This window comes from Gopherus flavomarginatus, chromosome 4, assembly GCF_025201925.1.
Source record: "Gopherus flavomarginatus isolate rGopFla2 chromosome 4, rGopFla2.mat.asm, whole genome shotgun sequence".
NCBI lineage: Eukaryota > Metazoa > Chordata > Testudines > Testudinidae > Gopherus > Gopherus flavomarginatus.
Genome location: NC_066620.1, coordinates 72,551,894 through 72,577,018, shown reverse-complemented (window position 1 = coordinate 72,577,018; position 25,125 = coordinate 72,551,894). Strand labels below are relative to the sequence as shown.

The following is a 25,125-nucleotide window of genomic DNA, read 5'->3' as shown; positions in this document are numbered from 1 at the left end:
ATCCGGGTGGGTGAGTAGACTTTTGTGCCCGGATTGATGCATTTTCATGATGATTTTCCGTGGTTGCTTCAGAGTTGTTAGCTGCTCTTAGATACATAAGTGAACTGGCAGTGAAATTGGTGGAAACTGCCTAAATATATCTGAGGGAAGAACAGGACCCATAATCAACTCTTTTCCTGCTTGCTTAGCTGCTGCATTTTATAGGGATCTAGGCTGTTAGCAACTAAAAATTTAGGGCCAGGTTCTGTACTATACCTTCGCCAGCGGGAAATACAAGGTGCCATCTTTGCACATCTGGGATACTGACCTACTCCTGGGACTACTCTAATGTTTGGCAGAATCCCTCCAGCCACCAATGTCAAAGCCTTCTGGCCATTTCACCCTGATGCACTCTTGCCTTGCCCCTAGTCTGAGATTTATGCAAGGGGTTGGCATAGAGCTGCCCCTACCACTCCTGCATTTGGGGACATCTCCAGGGGATTGTCCTTTCCCTTTTGTGGTGCTGGAAGAGTGTAAAGGAATTGTAGTAGGAGACAGAATCTGCCCCCTTAACCTTGCAGCCTCACTGAGGGGAGATTTCAGGATTGGTCCCTCCACAGAAAGTACTGAAACAGTTTGCATGCTAATTCAATTGTAGTTTTAACTTTTGAAGTATCATAGAATATCAGGGTTGGAAGGGACCTCAGAAGGTCATCTAGTCCAACCCCTTGCTCAATGCAGGACCAATCCCCAGACAGATTTTTACCCCTGTTCCCTAAATGGCTCCCTCAAGGATTGAACCCACAACCCTGGGTTCAGCAGGTCAATGCTCAAACCACTGAGCTATCCCTTGTAGCCAGATCTCCTGTGAAATCATTGGCTTAGTGTTTGGCCTAACTTCCTGTAAAGTTTGTCACATCCAGGCTTGGAGAGGGAAGTGACACTTTTGCTTCTAGCTGCCATCATTTGTCTAGCACTTCTGAAATTTGGCACTGGGCCTCTTATGGCTGTAATGCTTCAGACATAGTTGGACTTTCAAACATTTCTGAGTTGAGGCATTTCAGGGTTTCTGTTTGCCAGAAGCTGGGAATGGGAGAGAGGGGATGGATCACTTGATGATTACCTATTCTGTTAATTCCCTCTGGGGCACCTGGCATTGGCCACTGTCAGAAGACAGGATATTGGGCTAGATGGACCCTTGGTTTGACCTAGTATGGCCGTTCTTATGTTCTTAGGGTTGGAGGAGAGGGTTGTATCCATGGAATGAAGAGGCCTAACTGTCCTCCCTCCACCCCCTGTGAAGTCTGTTTCTATTTCAACACACAAAATAAGACCTATTCAGTATTCCCAATTTAGGTTTAAAAACAAAATGAGAATTGAAATTGGCTTTGGAGCACAAACTGTTAATGCCATTTGGACTCCTGGGGTTAGAAGCAGGTAGTGGAAGTTGATTTCCCCTCCCTCAATACACTGGAAATATTCTTATTCAAATTAGAAGTAAACGTGTGCTCCAAATTTGTTGCCCTTTTGTCTAATCCTTCTACAATGAATTCCATAGAAGATATGTTGTTTAAAATCCTCACTCATGATTTTAAAACTAATGAATTTTAGAATTAAGTAGCCATATTCTAATAGCAATAAATTAAGCATGTGCATTCCTGGATCACTGATACACTATTAAGATGAGTCAAGTACTTCAAGCCTCGAACACCTATGGCACAGGCCAGTACTGTAGCAATACACACCCTGTTGTGGCTTGATGCTTAAGATTAAAAATAACTGGAACATTTGTATTACTCTGATAGTTATCACACACATTTTACAAGCCATGAAATGAATTGCACAGCTTGCACTCTAACTTTTTTAATGAAAGCCTAAAACCTTTTCTATTAAATTTTAAGCTTTAAGTCATTGACTAAGAACCTGGAGTTATTATAATAATCAGTTGCTCCAATGCTACATAATCATTAACCTGTTTTGAATTAAGAAGTTGCATTCATGCAAGAAATAATGCTTTGTTGATGCTAGAAAAAGCTCAAGTAAAATTTGTAGCCTCAAAACGACACTGTCAAGTACTTTTTTATATTTTTATACATCCCATTGTTTGTAAATATCCTCTAAGCTTGAAAATAAAATTTATTTCCCTATCAGATTTGTTGTCCTCCAGTTACATGGATACCCTTCCTTCCCCTGTGTTAAAATGTCCTTGAAAACAACTTGTCTGTGTACCTGTTTGTGTGCTGGGATCTCTGATGTAAGCACGGCTGCTGCCAAGGGTGTACTACTACTCCCCCCTCCCCTCCATATCTTTCAAAACATTTGATTTCTTAAAAATGGATTAACGGAATTACTGACAAGGAGTGCTGGGATTTAAACAACTATACATATTTAGAATCCACAGTACATTCCCCAAATGTCTTATTACATCAAACAATGTTAATGTAGGTCAAGTATGATAATCTCTTGACAGTACCTCTTAATTGCCAAAGTTGTTATGCAATTTAACTTTCAGCTTCTAGAACTGTCATATTTCAGCTACCTCTTGTTCACCTAGTCATTCCTCGTTTGTGTTTAAATTCTTACAGAATAGGCAGTAACAGTGTAAGCCCTAGAATAGTGTCAAAAGGAAAATAAACATATCAAGGTGTATTCTGTTGCAGCATGAATGTAACTTTACTGTTAAAAGTATACTCAGAATGGAGCAAGCAGTAAGAAAATGTGGCCAAATGAGTACTATTTACTGGCTGTACAATGTAAACCTTTTATGGTAAAGTGATTTATTCATCTAACTCTTTGTTGCAGTTGACACCACCTACATATATACATGGGTGCCTTAGAAGGCAACATTTTCATTCCACCTTGGACCAGCTGCTCTGAGAAAATTCCAACCATAGAAGTGTATCAGCTTTCTCCCAGGAAAGGAGAAATGAGACTCCTGGAACTATAGTAATTAACTTTTTTTGTCCACTAGGTCAGTGGTGCTCAACCTTATTACACAGGAGGGCCATCTAAACCTACACACAATCTTGGGTGGGTCAAAATATTCAACATATTAAGATTTACAGTCACCTCTATTGATTTATATTTGTTCTGCTTGTTTCACAAATATTTAGACAATACTGTACATAGAAACAACCTATTTAAAAACAAGAAATCATTAGTGTTATGTTTACATCATTTTAGTTTACACTGCATTGGCTGTCAGTACTGTGTTGAAGCAGGCCCCAGGCCTTAGGAAATGTTCTGGTGGGCTGTAGAGCACCCCTGCAGTCGGTGATTGTGGCTGTATGTCAACTAATAAGTACAGTAAAACCTGATTTCTTAGGTATGTCGTTCACAATCAAAGTGTTACAAGTAAAAATCCACTGGAACTGTTTGAACAAATTTCAGCAGAAATATATACACAGTAAATGAGAGCAGTTTTATGTTAGCTTATACACAGGTCATTCTAGTCAATTACAGTAGCCCAGTTACCCACAACAGATCATCATATAGTTTTATCACTGCAGCCTGTTTGAGGTGTAATGGAGGGCTGAAGTTAAGAGGGGTGTAACCAGGGAAATCACTGAGAATCTGGGGAGAAATCTTTCAGCCTTCGATGCTGCCTCAGGTTCCAAGGAAACCACAGGTATGTTCCTAAGATGGAGGCACAAAGAAGCTGTCTGGGAAAGCAGCAGACCAGAACAAGGGTACATTTCCTATGCTTGTACATCAGCACAAAGACAGTGCATAACCCGGTTAAACAAATCCTGGTTGCATACAGACAAGTGATCTCTTACAAGAAAAGTTTATTTTCTTGAATATGTAAAACTATAAAATGCATAGACTTCATTTTCTTTACTGTGACTTTAATAGTTGCTAGCAGGCTCCCATCAATTATACAGTGTCTAATCTTTGGCTTTACTTCCAGACAAGTTCACCAAATCCAGCAACAGTTGCGGAAAGAGATCTTGAGTGTCGTAGATTCACTTTCTGATCAGAATGTGCAAGTCTCTGATGAGGCAGCAGGGCAAAAAAATGAAAGCGGTCCCCCATTTTCTTAGGATTCATTAACATATCATAGCCTTGAAGCAAGTGTTTGTGCATTGCTTTGTCACTTGAATTTTGCAATAGCACCTGAAAAACAATGTTCATTATACCTTTACTCCTGTTCCTCCTCTCCCACAAATAACCCTTCTACACTAGGAAGATCAGGAGACCAGAATCTGTGTATAACTGGTGAGATCCAAATGGGGCCTTATACTGAATGGAATATAAAATGTAAAACACCATTGATTGCAGATCATAATTAAAAATTAAATTTTAATAAAACTTGCAACCAAGTGACAGTATATCGAAACAAGAAGGTTTTTACATAAAACCCACTTTTAATGAATGCTTATTGCAGCAGAAGCATAGAATCATATGCTTGAGATCTCGAGAGGTCATGTAGTCCAGTCCCCTGCACTCATGGCAGGGCTAAGTATTATCTAGAGCAGGGGTAGGCAACCTATGGCACGGGTGCTGAAGGCAGCACACAAGCTGATTTTCTGTGGCACTCTCACTGCCTGGGTTCTGGCCACCAGTCAGGGGGACTCTGCATTTTAATTTAATTTAAAGTGAAGCTTCTTAACCATTTTAAAAACCTTATTTACTCTACATACAACAATAGTTTAGTTCTATATTACAGACTTATAGAAAGAGACCTAAAAATGTTAAAATGTATTACTGGCACGTGAAACCTTAAATTAGAGTGAATAAATGAAGAGTCGGCACAGCACAGCACTTCTGAAAAGTTGCCGACCCCTGATCTAGACCATCCCTGACTGGTGTTTGTCCAACCTGCTCTTAAAAATACCCAATGATGGAGATCCCACAACCTCCCTAGGCAATTTATTCCAGTGCTTAACCACTTTGACAATTAGGAAGTTTTTCCTAATGTCTAACCTAAACCGCCCTTGCTGCAATTTAAGCCCATTGCTTCTTGTCCTAGCCTCAGAGGTTAAGAACAATTTTTCTCCTTCCTCCTTGTAACAACCTTTTATGTACTTGAAAACTTATGTCCCCTCAGTTTTCTGTTCTCCAGACTAAACAAATCCAATGTTTTCAATCTTCCCTCATATTTTCTAGACCTTTAATTATTTTTGTTGCCCTTTTCTGAACTTTCCTCAGTGTGTTGACATCTTTCCTGAAATGTGCCCAAAACTGAACACAAGACTCCAGTTGAGGCCTAATCAGCACAGAGTAGAGTGGAAGAATTACTTCTCTTGTCTTGCTTACAATACTCCTGCTAAGACATCCAGAATGATGTTTGCTTTGTTTTGCAACAGTGTTACACTCTTGACTCATATTTAGCTTGTGATCCACTATTACCCCCAGATCCCTTTCCACAATCCTCCTTCCTAGACAGTCATTTCCCATTTTGATTGTTCCTTCCTAAGTGGAGTACTTTGCGTTTGTCCAGATCATTTTTAATCCTATCCTCCAAAGCACTTGCAACCCCTCCCAGCTTGGTATCATCCACAAACTTTACAAGTGTACTCTCTATGCCATTATGAGGTGTGTGCGCATTAGTAATAGTGTCTACACGCAATCATTAGACCCTACCTGCAGCCGGACATCAATGCCCATATTCTTTAAGAATTCATGTTGATTTAGTGGTCCCAACGTGGCTACTCTTCCCTGTGTCATGGTTCGGAGATAGCTGAAGTCAACATCTGCTGTCAGGTCTGCTGTACCTGGAGCTATTAATGCATCATGAAGTTCGTGACTGCGGAAACTCTGAAAAATGAAGTTACAAGATAACTTAAGCCAGTGCAAACATAGGTGGCAGTCTGTCTTTAGGCCAAAAGCACCAGAAGGAATAAGACCTGACAGGCAAATTGTGTGTTTAAAGTTTACTTTCTCCAATTGCATAAACAAAAACACTGTGATAGAATCAAGGGCCCACCTCACCCATCCCTTCCCTTTTGGGGGAAGCCCCCCATATTTATTTAGAGCCCAATTCTGCAACTTCTACTTGTGTAAACAGCCCTTCACTCAAAAGTAATTTCTCTGACTTTCATAGTAAGGAGGTTAATAGCTTTTAGTCATAGGTCTTCCTTGGGTGAATCTCTTTCAGAACTTTGGCTACTTTCTATAGTCATGGATCTACATATGCAGTAAAGAGTGAAAGATAACTGAGCATTTTAACTATCAAACTTACCCTGAAAGTGTCAGTCTTATTTCCATTGTGACCATAATCAGCAATCAGTGCAGCTCCCCCATCCTCTTGAATACGACAGGCAAGTCTCTGAATGAGGATGCCAGCATCAGGACATACTTCGACGTGATCTCTTACTTCTTTACGCTAATGCAGGAGGTAAGGATTAAATGCATAAATCAGCACACAAAGTAACGAGCTGATTTGGAGCAAAAAAAAAAAAAAATCTTTTAGTTCCTCTGTCTTGTACCTGTTTTCAGATTGTTTTGTCATACATGGATCATACCCCATATTCATCTGCTCTAGGTCACCCTAGCAGTTTCTTGAGCTGGTTTTGGCCAATGCTTTCTTCAGTTATTAATTTATATGGGAAGTGTATTGTGGTGATAGAGAAGTAGTGGAAAAAACCCACTGTAATTCAACTTCCCCATCTACCTGCCCCAGAGTGTTACGAGGAAAATTCTCCAATGAAAATGAATACTAGCATCAGATTGTCATTACTATGCCATTCTAATTGGAGGTTGAAAATGCTACTTCAGCTACCTCTCTCTCTCGAAAGGACCTCCTCAGATGAAATGTCTCACCTTATAGTCTTAATCCAAAAAAATTTTTGTAAGTAGTTTTAAGTTGGCAGTTTTGCTTCACTCAGAAAATGTAGCTTTGTTTTTAAAAGCTGACCCTAGTTTAGAAAAATGCAGTTATCACTTAAATATTGTAATGGGCATATCTAACCCCATTTCAGCAGAACACTGAAGCATACTGTTGCACCTCTGAATTTAATGATTCAAGACTGTCAAACAACACGATCAAATGGAATTTAATCAAAGGTTATTTATTAATCAGATTACTACAGCACTGTGCAATACATAATACAGAACGAAGAGATACATTATCACCCTTGGCATAAAGTAAAGAGCTGGCCTCTGCCTCTTTCTCCCTTCTGAAACTGGTGAGATACCAGTAGTTTTGCATTCTCCAACTTATTTTTCAAGCCCTCTATTTTTCATAGGGTGTGAGACAAAGAAACCCATTTTGTGTATGGAAAAATACTTTCCCCATGATTGATTTTGCCATATGTTAAGGTTTTCATTTATTGTATCTTTGTTACAAGATTGATAAGCAAAAACAGAATTCTTATCTGGTCATTATTTCTAGCAGCTAGGACAACCAGCCATTGCCAAAAACATCTTTTAATTGACCGGTTTCATCATTGCAGAAAGCATCTGCAATAACAGTTGCTCCTGTCAATCAAGCAATCCTTCTTATATTCTGTAGACACTTTTGGTAATTTGAGGGACTCTCTTTCCTGGACATTTATTTTCCCACAGACTTGGAGGGGCCAGTATGGATTATAGTCTAATGGTCAATCATAAGAAATTGCTGAATATAGGTCACTCACAGGTTATGGACCAAACATTCTAGACTTAATATCCAAATACACACTCAGTACCGTAAAGATTTTGAGAGAATAGTTAACATGTAAATGAAATCAATATTCAAAGGAAGACTTACAGGATTAATATGTAATGGCAGGTACCACCAACATGCTTAAGAGCTTTGCTGAATCAGAGCCAGTGACAGAGAGGGATGGTTTTGGGGGTAACATGCTAGCCTGGGCCTCAAAGTCTGGTTTCAAGTGCTGGCTCTGCCAAAGATTTCCTGTTTAGCATTTTGTGTCCCTCTGCCTCAGATCCCCATCTGTAAACTGATACTTTGTTTATTTAGGCCCCAGCTCGGCAAAGACTGGTGCATGTGTTTAACTTTATGCCCTACGTGAAGTCCCATTGAACCCCACTCAGAGTGCATAAAGTTAAGCACTCCAAGACTGGTCAGGATCAGGACCTGATAGTGTAAGCTCTCTAGGGCAGGAATTGTCTTTTAGGAGATGTACATGCTGCACTTCACAGAAGGGGGCCAAGAGCTACTGTAATGAAAACCAAACAACACAATGCATCAGAGTTATTGCTACTAACTTCACAAAGACATACCAGCTTAAACTTTCACACAAGCAAACAGTCTTTTGCAAGCACCGTCACAGCCAGCATTACATTTGGAAAAGGAGAGGTAGGTTGATAAGGTTTTGTAACTATTAAATGCTCCTACTTATTACTCATGAGGAGCAAAGCTCAACATTTTTCCTGAAACAATAAAACTTAAAACTGTGCAGTTTTATATGAGGCTAACAAAAGGACCGGGTGATACAGCATGAAGTAGTAGATTCTCAGATGAAGATGTTCTGGAAATCACAGAATTAACTGAAGAGCCAGTAATAACCAGATGCTTGAAAGAGTACGGCAGTGCTAATCTGATGTAATTCAGGTAGACACAATCGTACCTGTATGAAGTGTTCTGTAGCAGGCGTGGTAGATGGTGCCAGAACAAACCGCAGTTGGTCAGGAGCTTCTGGATCTATATCAATCAACACTTCACGCCATCCTTTTTCTGTTCTCTATTTAATAAACCACAAATATTTATTTGATGTTCCAAACTGTAGCCCATCAGAACTCATTAGCCTATGTATCTATTAGATTTAACTAAAGATTTATCAAAACACAGAGATGCTTATATGTTTTTATAACCATATCAAATATACATTGGACCAGAACCCCCAGCCAACTGCCTTTAGGAAAAGCCTGGGAAACTGGTCTGATAGAATGCTCTGAAGGTCAATAAATGCCGGCTTAAGTACATCTATGGAAGAGTAAGTTTAAGAGTTGGGATGTTATTGCCAAATTCATATAAAACACCCAGCTCCAGCATTTTATTCAAGTTATCTAAGCAACCTATTCCCATAAGAATCTGGAAAGATTTTTGTTTCTCCTAAAACCTTAGAAGTCTTTTTTTATTTGTTCAGTAAAATATACATACAACATAGTATCTTTTCAATCCTAATTTTTCTTCAATTACAATTTAATATATATCTCTGTAAGTGGTGGGGTTAGTAAACAAACCCCAGTCTGACTTGGTAATGAGTTTTATTCTTCCATATACACCGCTACCTTGATATAACACAAATTTGGCTATAATGAGGTAAAGCAGTGCTCCGGGGGAGGCGGGGTGGCGCACTCCGGTGGATCAAAGCAAGTTCAATATAATACGATTTCACCTATAACACGGTAAGATTTTTTTGGCTCCCAAAGACAGTGTTATATTGAGTTAGAGGTGTACCACACATCTCTTAAACAGAAAGTCACACACAATGGGCTTCTAGATGTACCTGAAATTTATGTATTGGCAAGGCATCAAAAAATTCATGTGCTAAATAAAAGCTGGTACCTGTTTAAAAAAAAAAAGTGTAAAAAGGCCATCAATGTTTCAACGTAAGTTGTTAACAGTAGTACTTTGTACTTCTAACAACACCTTCCATTTGGGAATCAAAATGTACTTTATAAACAGTAATGAATTCAGCTAGTCAACATCACTATGAGAGATGTAATTATTATTATTCCCATTTTATCTAACTGAGGCACAGATACATTAAGGACCAAATTTTTAAAAGTGGCCAATATCTTTGGATGACACTGATTTGGGTTGCCAGCTTGAGCCTGATTTTCAGAAGTCCTGCTGGTATCCAGGAAGTGAAGATGAAGTCAATGGGACCTGTATGCATTCACCACATCTGAAGAACAGGCACAAAGGGTATTAAGATGGGCATCCACAAATGGAGGATGTCAGAATCAGTGGCCACTCAAGAAAATCTGGGCCCAAATCTTGTTCAGGCTCACAAAAGAAGTAGGGGTTATTTCATACAGAATTACTTTTCTATCCATAACCACACTGCAGAGAAGTTATCAATTATACAAAGGTTACAAATAAGTGAAGAAAGCCATCATTACAATTAAAACAATAATCATAACTACCTTGTGGTACATCTTGCAGCTCTCGGTACCAGAAGATTGGAATTCCAGCCTTGCTAATACCTTTCATGTAGACAGGGGAAGTAACATCAAGCTCTGGTTGTATCTTCCCTCCTGTCAGCGTCAACGCTTGGATCTCACTTAGTTTGGGGCTCACCTCTACCAGATGAATAGAAATGTCACATTTATTGAGTAAAGAGCCAAGCTGATTAAAGACCTGTAAATAGAGAAAGAGGAATTCTGATAGAGGCAGTTGTGTGCTGCAGTACTGTAAACTTGGGTTAGGAGTGGATTTTAACTGCTTGTGCTGTTGGAGACTGAAAAATATGAAGGGAGCGTATCTGGGGTTAAATCCTGGACTCACTGACTTCAGTGGGACCAGAATTTCATCCTTGGTCTCTGGAGAGGAGAATACCCAGCTAGCTCGTCGAAGGCCTGATCCTGTCACCCTTACTTATGTGAGTATTACCCTTGGTTCAGGTCACTAGTCAGCAGCAACAGAAAGCTGCATGTTTTTATCCCATTGTTCATACGAACTAATGGCATCAATGTGGCCACATGGGAAAAATCAAAAAGCACAGTCCAAAGTGAAAAGGTAACTCCCTCCCCCCCCCACAAAGAAAAAACCAACCAAAAAAAAACAACCAACCAACCAATCAATTCAGGCTGAGAGAGCATTTTAAAAAAGATCCTCTCTCCCGCCCCATAACTGCAGGGTTCTTTTACAATAAAAGGGGTTTCCAATTTTGCTCCCATTGAAGTCAGGGGAACTTTACCATTGACTTCAACAGAAGCAGAACCAAGCCCTATGGTTCTACAAAACCACCCAATTAGAGCAGGGGTTCTCAAACTTCACTGCACTGTGACCCCTTTCTGACAACGAAGATTACTACACGACCCCAAAAGGGGGGCCAAAGCCTGAGCCCTCCAGAGCCCGACCGCCCTAGGTGATAGGGCCAAAATTAAACCCTGAACCGACATGGGGGGAGGGAGGGCAAAGCCCCAAGGGCTTCAGCCCCAGGCAGGGGGACTGTAACCTGAACCCCGCCACCCAGGGCTGAAACCCTCAGGCTCCGGTTTTGGCCCTGGGCAGTGGGGCTCGGGTTTTGGCTTTGGGCCCAGGAAGTCTAAGCTAGCCTTGGCGATTCCATTAAAATGGGGTCCCAACCCACAGTTTGAGAATTGCTGGACTAGAGGATGGAAATGCAGACCCACATCCTCAAGAAGAAGTGATAATGAATGAAAGCTTATTGAGAGTAACAGAAGTCTGCCATAAAGAAGCAACTTTTCTGACACCTACAGCAAATTTTGCTTTTGGAGTGCACTGGTTCACCAGCAATCTCGAATTTTTCCGAAGTAGGATACATGAGAACAATGTATATTATACACTCTACAATCGTTATTACATTTGACTTTTGTTTGTGAATGAAGGAGTGGGAGCTCTCAGTATTTTCCCTGGAGTACTGAATTCCAATAACAACCTTTCGGTTGATAATTTAATTAGTACTTATTAATGAATAATTGAGAATGGGCATTACATCAGAAAGGGTCTGATATCCCAGGAAGTGATAAGCCTCTGCCATTCCCACTGGAGTAAATAGGAGTTCAGGATGCTAAGCACCTCTGAGATTCAAGCCTGTAATACTGTCCTGTTTCTGTAGCTCACATTAGGGCCTCCTAATTACGATCAGCAACATTCATATAAACTGCTTACGACCCTGGGTAACTTTTCTATAAGTGTATTCTAATGGGGTACTCTTACCTCTTCCTCAATGTAATTGTATATTACAATGGATTAGTGATGGATCTGCACAATTGTGCTTCTAATATCCAATGTTCTCATCTCACTTTTGACCCCTCCCCCCCATTTCCTCACTAAAAATAACAGGAATACAGATAGATATGCTTAGGTAAAATCCAGTGTTGCAGTCCAGTAACTAAAATGCATTCAGTAGATAAGGAAGTTCCAACACATTATGGAATTTCATTTCAGATTTGAATATGTTAGTTGTGTGAGTCAAAGAGAACCCCAAACTAGTACATTCAGACACACAGAGAATATTATATTCTTTTTACGTACCCGCAAAATATCATCTGTAAGAGTGCCCCTACCTGGGCCTAGTTCCACCAGTTGGAAAGTTTTAGGTTTGCCAGTGGCCATCCATTCACTAACATACCATATTCCTATTAACTGTTGAGAAGAAACACACAAAACTTACTAGAATTTATAGCATTATTGATACATACACCTGCATTTCACCTGCAGAAACCAAAACATTTAAATTATTTTACCAGTCTTACAGCATGGGTCTACACTGAAAAGTGGCTACGTAAAAATCTCATTATTTTCCTAAGCAGCCAACATGACTCCTGAACCTCTAGAGCACGGGTGGGCAAACTTTTTGGCCCAAGGTCCACATCTTGGTATGCAAATTGTGTGGAGGGCCATAAACGCTAACAAAATTGGGGGTTGGGGTACAGGAGGGGGTGATGGCTCTGGCTGGGGATGCAGGCTATGGAGTGGGGCCAGAAATGAGGCATTCAGGTGCGGTAGGGGGCTCCATGCTGAGGCAGGAGATTGGAATGCCGGGGGGGAGAGAGGTGGAAGGACACAGGCTGGGGGTGCGGGCTCTGGGGTAGGGCTAGGGATGAGGGGTTGGGGGTGAAGGAGGTTAATCTGGGCTGGGATGGAGGGATTTGGAGGATGGGAGGGGGATCAGGGCTGGGGTGTGGGAGGGGGCCAGGGGTGCAGGCTCCAGGCAGTGCTTACTCAAACAGCTCTCAGGAGCAACGGCATATTCCCCCTTCGGCTCTGTCCGCTGCCCTGTCCACAGGCGCTGCCCCTGCAGCTCCCATTGGCCACGGTTCTGGGCCAATGGGAGCTGCGGGGGTAGTGCTTGGGGTTGGAGCAGCATGCAGAGCCCCCTGGCTGCCCCTACATGTAGGAGCTGGACGGGGGACATGCCACTGCTTCCGGGAGCCATGTGGAGCAGGGCAAGCCACGGACCCTGCTCCCTGGTGGGAGCTTGAGGGTCAGATTAAAACATTTGGAGGGCCGGATGTGGCCCCCGGGCCGTTTTTGCCCACCCTGCACTAGTGGGAGCAGATCTGAGTACTGTCAGCCCTGAAGAACTAAAACTGCTCTGGGAGATTGAGCTGGATTCTTTTCTGGCTTGTGCATTAAAAGAATTGTTAACTATCAAATGCAAGTCACTTGTGGATACCAATTTAGTTATACATAGGCAACCAGCACTGATACAATACCTTTTCATAAGGGCAACTGAAAGCAGAATTTGGCCTGTACAGTCTTTATTACTGGTAATGATGCATCAGTCAGAAAGCATGGGATCTAAAAGTCAAGCTGTGTTCTGAGTTTAAGCTTGGGAGTTACAACAGTTTTTTGCTTATGAACCAAACAAATTTGGTATGAAAATAATTTATACACAATACACGTGAAGGCTCCAAATGCTTTTTTCTTTCAACAAAGTCACTTTTCAGATGTCTATTTATTTTTGCTTCTCAACAAATGTTATCAGTACTGGTAACATATATGACCACATGTTCATAAACTGTATTTGTAAAAGTATGTTTTAAGGATGAAAGGAACATTTAATTTTTTTTATATATATATATATTACCTCCCCAAAGATTTGACTTATTTCAGGTGAAGTAACAAAATCTCCTCTTTCTCCCAGCATGTCATGGTGCATATAGTAACCCTAAAGTAAAGTAAAAAAAATAAATGAATAATATCACATTTATTTTCCGATCAGTAATATGTAAGCCTTCCTAGTCTCCTGAGCTTTAAAAATTAAATCACTTTCCAGTCTACTGAACAAATGTAGTCATTTTAATGCTGAAAAAAAATGAAAAATCCAAACTACCCCACAAAACTCCTCCTACGGAAAATAGCGAGAGTTTGATTGATGCAACAACAAATTTTACATTAAGTTAAAAATAAGAAATGAACTTGGGTTTGTAGAAGAAAAAGAGTAAATCTTAAAACAATTACAAATTGTTTTTTATTACTGAGCCTATTACTTTCCCTTTTTATGAGTTCCTAGAAATCTGAACCTGACAGTGTTCTGTATGACAGCTTAACTTTCTATGATCATTTGATCAGCATGAGTTAAAATTACAAAATTGTCAATTCCATTTGAGAGAGGACAGTCTGATTTGTACAGCACCCAGAATTAATTCTTTTGCAGACTTTACAACCAACTAAAGAAGTCATTCTTCACATCACAACAGAATTGAGCATTGCAATAATAACTGAAATTAACAAGGTAGAAGAGGAGATGATGCCAAGCTAACTAGAACAGAGACACATCTAATAAGATATTGAATAGCTAAGCGGCTAGTCAGGAGAAACATGATTGCAGGTGGTTCTTCCAGAGATAATGCTGCTGCTGATGGCAATGAAATGCAAATGAGAGGTGTACATCTCAAATTATAAAGGAAATTTTTACCAGGATTGAGGAAAATCTCATTAATGAATCCTCCTCCCATCTCTCATCTGCCTCCCCTGACTGATCACAGCATTTTCCAAGGAGGGAATTTTTGTGTAGTTTACCTAACATCTGACACTCATGACTATTTCTGTAGGAGACCCAAATGATGGAATTCCAGCATATATTATCCTATTAATCCTCTGAAGGAAAGAATGCACACGAAGTGAAACTGGCAGCACCTTCTGGGATGTCTGTTGTGTCCTACCCCCAGAGAGTTGGGAGGAGGACTGGACAACCCGATAACACAGGCACATTTAGGGTTATACATTGCAAACCACCCCTCTGCTTCCCATCTCCACCCTAAATAAAGCTTCCCCAAACCAATTATAGGAAGGCAACTGTGTGCCACCGTTAGCTATGTTGGTTACTAATTAACAACGTGATATGTGGGCACAAACAATGTGATATGTGTGCAAGGCCAACCATTAGCAAGTTACCAGCCTGGTTACAAACTGTATTATGAGCTGGTGTAGTTTATCTATCAAAAGAAACAAAAACATGCTTTGAAAGAGGGGAGTTTATCAGAGGTAAAGGATTATCCCGTCAACGTGTTGCGATGTTCTCTGTTTCACACGAACTGCATTCAGAAGCACCATGCTGTGCACGTACCTTCACGGGATTAGTTAGCACTTCCCGCATATATTCAGCGACTGTAATAGGGCCAGTTGACTTTATTTTGAACATGAGATGCTTTAGCATTGGAGTAACCTGACTGCTGTCTTCTGCTCTGCTTCCGGCACTGAGACACCGGCGTCTCCATGCAGCCGGGACAACTGGAGAAGCGTTAGGGGAAGAAAACACACGGACCCTCACCACAGGAAGGAATTTCGTTCTGTGACTAGCTGAGACGCTCGCGGGAAAGGGGGAGCCCGACCAGCTGCAATGCGGGGCGGGGGGAGACTTGGCCCGGCGGCCGGTCACGTTAATGCCCGTGAGGAAGCGCTGCAGACACGAGCCCCGCGCGCCGGGGCTGGGGATAACCCCGCCCCCGCCGTGTCCGGGGGCCGCGCTGAGCGCGGGGGGTGGCAGGCGGCGTCCGAGCTCCAGCCTGACCCGCTCCCAGCTCAGCTCGGGGCGCGGGCGCCTTTCCCCCAACGCCCCCGAGGGACTCGGAGCGGAGAAGCAGCCGGGGGTGTGGGGGCGCAGAGCGCTGTCGAGACCCGGCCGTTACCATGGTGACCGAGAAGTCGCTGCTGCCAGGAGACACCGAGGACAGCCGCGAGCAGAGCGCGTCGCCCAGGCAGCCGGGCCATGTTTGCAGCACCCGTACCCTTTGACCTTCCACCTCTGACCTGACGCTGCCAGTTCCTGGCTGCTGTGTATGTTCCCTCCACCTCGAATACAGGCAGGGGACTGAGTCCTAGGCCGGGCCAGGGCACAGGCGATGCTTGCGGGTCTGAAGGTTTCTCTGACTGGGGCGCGGCCGCCCCTTTCTCCCTTCTCAGACACCGGAACCTCTCACTCTCTCTCTAACTTGCCGGACCTGCCACCTTCCAAGGGCTCTGTCCGGAAGTAGGTGGAGCGCATGCTCGGTGTGGCGGCGGCCTGCAGCGCAGTGATGGCGGGGCCGGCCGGTCTGAGGGAGCTGGACGAGACTGATGAGGAGGATGGAGCCGAATCCGGCTTCACGCTGGAGGAGGTGCTGCGCCTCGGGGGCACCAAGGTGAGAAGGCGTCGGGGAGGGACGGCAGCGCGTTGCAGGCAGGCGCGTGAGCACGTGGGGCCCTGAGAGGGCGCAGCCCCCCCCGCCGGGCGCGTGCCGGGGTGCCGGCCGGCGCGAGGGCTGACGCGGGTCGGAGGCGTTAGAGGGTGCGGGGAGGCGTAGCCGGCAGGGAGCCCGCAGGCCGGTGACAGTCCCCCGCGCACTGATCCTTACCTGGCCGGAGAAGCGGTTTGTTTGTAAATGGCGGGCGGGCGGGCAGCCGCTCTGGGGCCCGTAGCAGTTCCCAGCCAGAGCCTCTCCTCTTGCCCGTGGTCCCCTGGCACGCGCCTGTCCTGTGCGATCACTGTTCCACTCTCTGAATCCCCAGACTGGCACATGAAGGAAAACCGCAGCCTCCTGGGCACCCACCAAGAGTGTTTTTCCTTCTGTATTAAAAAAATGGAGATATACCTATGTCATAGAACTGGAAGGGACCCCAAAAGGTCATCAAGTCCAGCTCTCTGCTTTTACTAGTCGGACTAAGTACTGATTTTGCCCCAGATCTATAAGTGGTCCCCTCAAGGATTGAGCTCACAACCCTGGGTTTAGCAGGCCAATGCTCAAACTACTGAGCTATCTGTCTCCCTGTACAATATTTGTATGGTGCCCCTTAATGTTGCTGTTTGCTTTTATAAATATTTGATTTTTTGTGTGTCTGTTTGCTTTTGCTTCATGCAGCAAGATTATATCATGCTGGCTGCTCTGGATGAGACTGAGGACCTAGTGGATGGTGGTAAACAAGGAGCAATTGATGACCTGGGGCAAGGTGAACTAGAAGAATTTATCCAGTCACTAGGTGTGTGCAAATATGCAAAAAAAATCATGGTGGAAGAGGAGAAGGAAAAAAAGGACAAGCCAGCAAAGAAAGAGAAAATTAGTAAAAAGGATACCAGTGCCCCTTCCCTAGAAGGAAAGAAAGAAAATCAAGTCAAAGAAAACAAAGGAAAAGCACAGATAAATAATGGCAAAGACGGGAAGAAGAAGACAGCTCAGCGTAATGAAGAGCACATTCCTACAGTGCCAGTGGTGAAGAAAGAGAAACAAGAAGAGGTGTTTGAATTTCATGCTAGGCAAGTACTGCTGATCAAACCAGGGGGCAAATGGTATGATCTAGAGTACACCAATGAATTCTCTTCTGAGCAACAAAATCAGGTGTTCGTATCAAAGTATAAAGCCTTGGCCCAAAGACTGTATCAGCAGGAGACAGACCTGTATAAGAGTAAGACAAAACTTCAGAAGGGTACCTCCTCAGCTTGGATGAACAATGTTGTGTCATCAGGTACGCTAACTGACAGAATGGCAGCCATGACCCTTCTTATCCAAGATGGGTCTGTCCACGCTCTCCAATTTATTGAGACCTTGGTGAACCTTATCAAAAAGAAGGGCAGCAGGCGTCAGAGCCTAATGGCTTTGGATACTTTCAAGGAGCTTCTCTTGTCAGATCTGTTACCAGACAATCGTAAACTCCACACTTTCTCTCAACACCCTTTCAACAAACTGGAGAAGCTTTCAAGTGGCAACAGAGATTCAAGGGACAGGCGATTGATATTATGGTATTTTGAGCATCAGCTGAAACACTTGGTGGCAGAATTTGTGCAGGTATTAGAAACACTGACTCATGATTCTCTGGTGGCAACTAAGGCTCGAGCCCTTGCAGTTGCTTATGAGCTTCTCTGTAACAAGCCAGAAGAGGAGAAGGCTCTTCTTGTGCAGCTGGTAAATAAATTGGGAGATCCTCAAAACAAAATAGCCACCAAAGCCTCTTATCTTCTGGAGACCTTACTTCATAAACATCCAAACATGAAAGGAGTAGTGTGTAATGAAGTGGAGAGGCTTCTCTACCGATCAAACATTAGCCCAAAAGCTCAATATTACGCAGTTTGTTTTTTAAATCAGATAGTCCTCAGCCATGAGGAAAATGATCTGGCTAACAAACTGATAACTCTGTATTTTTGCTTTTTTCGGAGTTGCATCAAGAAAAAAGAAGTTGATTCCAAAATGCTTAGTGCTCTTCTGACTGGGGTGAACAGAGCTTACCCTTATGCTCAGATTGGTGATGAGAAAGTGAAAGAGCAGATGAACACTTTGTTTAAGGTGCTACATCTTGTGAACTTCAGCACCAGTGTGCAGGCCCTGATGTTGCTTTTCCAAGTAATGGACTCTCATCAGACTGTATCAGATAGATATTACACAGCATTGTACAAGTAAGTGATTAATAAATTCTCTGACTCAGTGATTGAAATTTCATTTTATGAAATGGTAACTTAACTAAAAATACTAGTGTAGAAACACATGAAGCACTTTATTTTGTCATTAATGGCTTCTCTGATCCGTTTCCAATCTTGCTGTGCTAAAATTTCTGATATTTGTTATTAAATGCTTACCTATGTGTCCCTCCCTCCTATAATGCAGGTTGTAAAGAGTAAAGAAATGACAATGACATGACATTCACACAGGTCATCAAAACAGAACATTTAAACTTAACCCATTGGTCATGCATTGTTTTCCAGTTGCATGTTTTAATCCCATACTTAAAGTTTGAAACTTCTTGATAGTCATCTTCTTCTGTAACCTGTATTCTAGCTGTCTAATTTTTGTTTTAATAACAGTTTGTCTAAACTCTTGTATCCATACTTTTGTGGGGGGCAAGAGGTTGAGAATCCATCGAACTGGTTCTCAACCAGGGGAGTACACAGAGGTCTTCCATGAGGTGCTTTCACTTATCTAGATATGTGCCTAGTGTTACAATAGGCTACATAAAAAGCACTGGCGAAGTCAGTACAAACTAAAATTTCATACAATGACTTATTTATACTGCTCTGTATACTCTACACTGAAATGTAAGTAAATACTATATTACAATTGATTTATTTTAGAATTACATGGTAAAAATGAGAAAGTAAGCAATTTTTCAATAACAGTATGTTGTGACACTTTTGTATTTTTATGTCTGATTTTGTAAGCAAGTAGTTTTTAAGTGAGGTGAAACTCGGGGTATGCAAGATAAATCAGACTCCTGAAAGGGCTACAGTAGTCTGGAAAGGCTGAGAGCCACTGAGTTAGACTATGGTAGAGGCCCTGCATTTTAAAACCATCCTTTTTGCAGCTGACTGTTAGGAATTCCCTTCAAAACTGTCACTTCTTAACTGGCCAAAGAAAGTCACTGATTAATCCAGGACACTCAGATTCCCTTTGTTCCTCTTTGTGCAAAACATGCTGCTTCTGCAGTGCTTTCCAGCCCTAGCTGACCTGAAGAATAAGACAGTGGAATTCTGACTGGCACCAGGTGGTTGGCCTGACTGTGGAGTGCTCCAGTAGGCTGATCCTTTTCTTTCCACTTTTTAAAATAGTTGTTTCTGTTCTTTGAAAGTATGAGGAGATTACATAGATCAATTTAACCTATTCCTTTTGACATTTTAAAACCTGATCATGAAGTTTTGCTTTCTATTGAGACATGTCCAACCTTTTCTTACACACAGGTTGTTTCTCTGTCACCTGACGGTTCAGAGATATGTTTTTCATGTTAAATATTGTGTATAGATGTCCCAACAGTTGTCGTCATTAACAATTCAGTATTCTACTGTACAGGAAAATAATACAGTGAATAAGAACTAACTACTCTTTCAGATACCACTATGTAATATTAAAAGGTAAATGTTAATACTAATGGTAACAACGCTATAATAGATAGGATTATCAGCAACATTTGCTTCTATTTATCTCTGTTTTCCACAGGAAACTGCTGGATCCAGGGTTAGCAGCATGTTCAAAGCAGTCCATGTTTCTTAATCTTGTTTACAAGTCTGTGAAGGCAGATGTTGTGTTGCGGCGGGTGAAGGCCTTTGTGAAAAGATTACTTCAAGTCACTTGTGGACAAATGCCACCATTCATTTGTGGAGCCCTGTATCTTGTGTCCGAGATTATGAAAATAAAACCAGGATTACGAGTTCAACTACAGGATCATGTGGTATAGTGTGACTTTTAACAACTTCTGTAATATTGTGTTGGGTCTCCACTTACTAGCTTTGATAACACTAAAACCTTTGGGTTTTTTTCCCGGATCTGTTTTTCTTGACAAGTGATTCTGGTCCCTTTGGCTTTATTAAATGTATTCATGAACATCTCACTAGGAGTAACTAGTAATAGTTGATCTCTCATCTGGTCTTTTCCTTAATATGCTCAAACAATTTTATATGTGGCAAAAAACAGAACAGATTTGTATTCTAGCCAGGCCCAGAGGTTCCAGTCAGGATCAGGGGGCCTCACTATGCTAGATGTTATGTAATAATCCTGCCCCGAAGAGAGTTATCTAAATAAACATTTCTTTATGTTTCACATATTTCTTCCTCCCAGTCCTCTTGGCTTCACCTTTGTTGCTTGATTCAGCTTTCCCCCTTCAATTGTGCCTGTAATTGCCTTCCATGTGCCTTCTCTCCTCCTTGAAATTTACTTTTTCCAGGAATATTTCCTACTTTATTCTCCTTCCCAGTAATCTCTCTACATCTTTACATTTCCTGAACAATTTTTCCTTGATGTGTGTTTGTCTTGTCTAACTTAGGGCCCAATTCTGCTTCCTTCGAAGTCAATAGGAATCTTGCTATGGACTATAGTTGGTAAAAGATCATTCTTTTTACTTGTAAACTGTTGAAGGCAGGTATTTTGTCATTATTTTGTAAAGCACTGTAAATTATATTTAGTAATGTTTCAGCATCAATATTTTGTCAAGAAATAACTAATGTGGTTTGGTCACCATGTCAGCCATTTAGCCTTCACAATTCTTTTATCCGCATCTTAGAATAGGTTAGGCAAGCATATTTCATAGTGGGTAATAATTTAAAGTTCTTAGTGAATTATGGTTTCCTATGGAATTACTTTAGAGGTGATCTGCACATATTTTGACAAAATGATGTAAAACAAGGGTATACTTTGTATAGAATCCCTGAACTTTGTAAGACGGGTGATTTGCAACCACCACAAAAGCCTACCGGATCATGGAACCTGTTCTCTTCTGCACTAAAGATTGGACGAATGGTGCCACTAAGTCCTGTCGGTTTTTATTATGTGATGTTATTTTGCCTTTTCTGCCGTTTGTGCCCCCAGCATTAAGCTGGCCCCATGCTCCTGTGGAATTCTTTGATGGTTATGACATGACCAGCTTAGTAGTGTATATTTCGAGATTTCCCTTGGGTCTGCTTATACTAGGAAAGTGACCTGCTGATGGTCATAATTTCCATCAACAGATTTCCCTGATTCACCCCTCTGGCTGCTAGTGTCGAAAGGGGCCAATCCATTTTCCAATACCATTACAGAAAGTGCCCTAGTTACTAGTGGAATGTAGAGTGCTTAGTGTAATGGTGTTGGAAATTGTTTTGCCTCCAGCAGCCAAACTGTTTTCAAGACTAGTAGAGAGCAGGTCAGGGAGAAGGCATTTAACAGTGGGATGTTTTCCTAGGCCCATGGTGTTAAGAGTCAGTGGTACTATGTTTCAAGTAATGTGGTAAGAATAAAATAAGTTATACGTACACTGACATGCCAAGTGTCCCTCTTATCTCTGTTTGAAATATTAATAGATTTTGATGGCCAGAAAATACCATTATGATTGTCTAATCTGACCTGATGCTTAATGCAGGTTATAGTATTTCACCCAGTAATTCCTCCATAACACCCAATAACTTAAATATCTACAACACCAAGATCACTTTGTTTATATTTTTGTGTTACCTTTAACACAATTATGTAATCTTGTCAAACTGAATTCGTAACCTATTATTACTACTATGTAGAAATGAAAAAAGTCATGAAAGAATGTTTTACTTAGGAGTCTGAAGAAGAAGAACACTTTCATGACCTGGAAGAAGCTGAAGAGGATGAGGAAAAGTTCACAGATGCAGACAAAGAAACGGCAGCAGAAAGAAAGAGCATGATGGAAAGTTCTGTCAAAGGAGACAATACAAATTCAGCAGCCTCCTGGGTGCATCATCAGAACATGAGTGGTAAATTAACTAGAAAATCTAAATCATATTCAGCAATACTGTTATCTTCTGGTACATTGATAGAACTCTTAGTGGAAATATGAAAGAATGAATTAAAACATTACTTTTAAAGAATCTCTAAATTAGTCTGATCCAAAGGAGTCAACCTTCAAATAGAAGTTCTCTTCTATAATTTGTTTTGAATATAAGTTATGTTCCCTTATGTTTATGTACGCATGTATGTTTGAAGAAACTTAAAGCTTTTGTGCGTGCTTCAGGTGGAAAGAATTCAAGTTGCTATGATCCATTGCACCGAAATCCATTATTCTGCGGTGCTGAAAGCACAAGTCTTTGGGAATTAAAAAAGGTAAAGTGTCCTTATGACTTTGTTTAATTGTTTTTTATGCTAAAACCCAGTTAAGTTAGAAAACAATTTGGCTTTAATGTCATGGACTATAGACTTATCTTTGCTCAAACTCACTCTTAACAGTTACTGAATTTTGTGAAATTTTAATCAGATGAGAGTAATATTGGATTAAAATGATATCACTTATTCATATTTAACTTGCATAGATTACATGTCATGTCAATAATTATACAGGGTATGTGGAATTGCAACATTTAGATAGAGATTAAAATGATAGCAACGGATCTTTTCCATGCTCTTACATTTCCATAGTTTTTGTACTGAATAAGGTTGTAGTACAAATAGTTATAACAAGCTTTAATCTTTATTTTGTAATAAATTGTTCAGCTGTTCTCAGGTAACACATCAGACTTTCTTTAATTCAAAGTGGCTATGATTTGTGTAGCTAGTAGCTGAACAAAATTCTGGATTCTTACAATGGGGACATTCCAAGATTCTGCTAAGACATCATGTATAATGTTGCTGTAGCAGTAGTCAAATGGGAGAGGCTTTTGTTTTCTGATTGCACACATCTTTTAAGCAGAAATATACAAATGTTTTTATTTTTTAGCTTTCTGAACACTTTCATCCATCTGTGGCTCTTTTTGCAAAAACTATCTTAGAGGTAAGTAATTTACCATTCCATATTGTGAAATTTCATTTTGTATTGGCATTACAAAGACTGGTGAATCACAAGTATAAAACATAATGGAATAACTAGGGTCCCAACAGTCTGTGGTTTACTAGATCTAAACTTTGTAGTGGGGCTACCTGATTTCTGGGTTGTAACAGCACTTGAACTCTGCAAATATAGCTAGGAATTCTGCGACATCATGAATTACATGGTTAAAATAAAAGGTCAAAAAGAGTGTTTTTATGGATTTAAATGTTTAACCTGAATGAGAAAATGCTTAGGAAGAGCCAATATGGATGGCTTTTTCTTCATAAGATCACATTTCCACACACAGTGGGCATGGCCAATTGAGGTTTCACAGACCTGGCAACATATCCTCCACTTTTTGCACTGACATTTGTTCGATGAACTTTATGCAGATTGACAGGTGTCTCATCTCACTGATTTATCTATTGGGTTTTCTTGGATTTGGGTGCAGATGGAGGATGAATTTACTTTTTTCAAAATGTCATGGTGCCTTTTTCTGCTATATGGGATTCATTGCTCTTCTTTTGTTGCCTAAATGTATGTAAATCTCTTAATGGAATCTCTTTCCTCAAAGAATAAGAGGGCTGGGTAAATTTGCAAGATGTTTAACGTGCTTGGTTCTGGTATATAAACTTCAAGGATTAGGGGCCTCTTCCAACCAGTCCTTGCGTAGCATTTTGATTGCAGAATGATCTATCTCAGGGGTAGGCAACCTATGGCACATGTGCTGAAGGTGGCACGTGAGCTGATTTTCAGTGGCACTCACACTGCCTGGGTCCTGGCCACCGGTCCGATGAGGGGGGTCTACATTTTAATTTAATTTTAAATGATGCTTCTTAAACATTTTAAAAACCTTGTTTACTTTACATACAACAATAGTTTAGTTATATTACAGACTTATAGAAAGAGGCCTTCTAAAAACGTTAAAATGTATTACTGGCACGCGAAACTTTAATTTAGAGTGAATAAATGAAGACTTGGCACACCACTTCTGAAAGGCTGTCGACCCCTGATCTATCTGTTTGTATTGGTAAATTGAGGAATCTTACTTTAATTTCTTGGAAAGTCAATATGCACTTCCTTTTAAAAAGATGCTTCCATGTGCTCATACTGTTAGAATCCCACTTCTCTAAACTTCAGCTTCAGATTCCTAATTGAAATGCTATAATTCTTCTTCTTATGAATCCTTTCAGTTAACTAAACCAGGCTGAAAGGTTTGTTTACTCAAAGGAGAGGTATGTTAATTGAAAGTACAGAGCTATTTACATAGTACCGTAACTGCTCTCACATCTTGACTTATTTTTTGAGATGGATTTTTGTCAAAGGGCCTTTTTAGGCATATTTGTCTACTTGCCACCCCTGCATATTCTGCATAAGAGCAAAGATCCCTTCTCCAGGCTTTTCCAGTTTTCTCTCTCACTTAGTCTCCTGACAACGTCCTCTGAGTCTCTCTTCTTTTAAAGTTGTGGTTATAAAGAGATTATAAAGGATTAGCTCCCAATACGTGGGAACTGGTTTTGTATTAATCTAAGACGTACAGGATGGTGATGGATGCCAAATAGATGCATGTCATAAATACTAACGGTAGAAGAGATGAGAAGTGTTCATATAAATAAATACTTGGATAATTGTAATGTTCTTTTTGTTTTGAGTGCTTTTCACAAAATGACAATGTAGTCAGAACAAATAAAAGCAGCAAAGAATCCTGTGGCACCTTATAGACTAACCGACGTTTTGGAGCATGAGCTTTCGTGGGTGAATACCCACTTCGTCAGTTGCATCTGACAAAGTGGGTATTCACCCACGAAAGCTCATGCTCCAAAACGTCTGTTAGTCTATAAGGTGCCACAGGATTC

At 41.1% G+C, this 25,125-nt stretch overlaps 2 protein-coding genes across 6 annotated transcripts in view; one reads left to right on the top strand and one right to left on the bottom strand.

Annotated features, from left to right (window-relative positions):
* Nucleotides 1-2,343: 2,343 nt before the first annotated feature.
* NDUFAF7 (NADH:ubiquinone oxidoreductase complex assembly factor 7) lies at nucleotides 2,344-15,867 on the bottom strand. 3 transcript variants are annotated; one of them, XM_050950313.1, is made up of 10 exons: nucleotides 15,700-15,867; nucleotides 15,138-15,301; nucleotides 13,656-13,736; nucleotides 12,098-12,208; nucleotides 10,021-10,234; nucleotides 9,378-9,436; nucleotides 8,496-8,609; nucleotides 6,164-6,307; nucleotides 5,566-5,739; nucleotides 2,344-4,095 (listed from the first exon to the last, which is right to left on the bottom strand). In XM_050950313.1, exons 1-10 carry the CDS (start codon nucleotides 15,779-15,781, stop codon nucleotides 3,880-3,882), a joined length of 1,359 nt encoding a protein of 452 aa, XP_050806270.1. In that variant the 5' UTR covers nucleotides 15,782-15,867; the 3' UTR covers nucleotides 2,344-3,879. The 3 variants fall into 3 exon arrangements, with proteins under 3 accessions (XP_050806270.1, XP_050806271.1, XP_050806272.1); XM_050950314.1 differs by having other exon boundaries at nucleotides 10,021-10,176; nucleotides 12,130-12,208; XM_050950315.1 differs by lacking the exon at nucleotides 2,344-4,095 and having other exon boundaries at nucleotides 5,590-5,702.
* A 95-nt stretch (nucleotides 15,868-15,962) lies between these two features.
* The window catches only part of CEBPZ (CCAAT enhancer binding protein zeta), a 26,388-nt gene continuing 17,225 nt past the window's right edge, over nucleotides 15,963-25,125 (top strand). For all 3 annotated transcript variants that reach the window (XM_050950283.1, XM_050950282.1, XM_050950284.1), the window contains exons 1-6: nucleotides 15,963-16,191; nucleotides 16,909-18,434; nucleotides 19,966-20,197; nucleotides 22,049-22,223; nucleotides 22,481-22,569; nucleotides 23,180-23,233. In XM_050950283.1, coding sequence (XP_050806240.1) covers nucleotides 16,054-16,191; nucleotides 16,909-18,434; nucleotides 19,966-20,197; nucleotides 22,049-22,223; nucleotides 22,481-22,569; nucleotides 23,180-23,233 — 2,214 coding nt within the window. In that variant the 5' untranslated portion in view covers nucleotides 15,963-16,053. The remainder of the gene's footprint in view (nucleotides 16,192-16,908; nucleotides 18,435-19,965; nucleotides 20,198-22,048; nucleotides 22,224-22,480; nucleotides 22,570-23,179; nucleotides 23,234-25,125) is intronic.

What these genes read in the sequence shown, in the direction of transcription:
- NDUFAF7 (XM_050950313.1), bottom strand. Translation starts at nt 15,781, where the DNA reads ATGGCCCGGCTGCCTGGGCGACGCGCTCTGCTCGCGGCTGTCCTCGGT. An exon ending in TAAGTCAAATCTTTGGGGAG is followed by an intron (nt 12,209 to 13,655) that starts GTAATATATATA and finishes TCTTCTCAACAG; the next exon opens with TTAATAGGAATATGGTATGT. An exon ending in GCTGCAAGATGTACCACAAG is followed by an intron (nt 9,437 to 10,020) that starts GTAGTTATGATT and finishes TTTTTTAAACAG; the next exon opens with GTACCAGCTTTTATTTAGCA.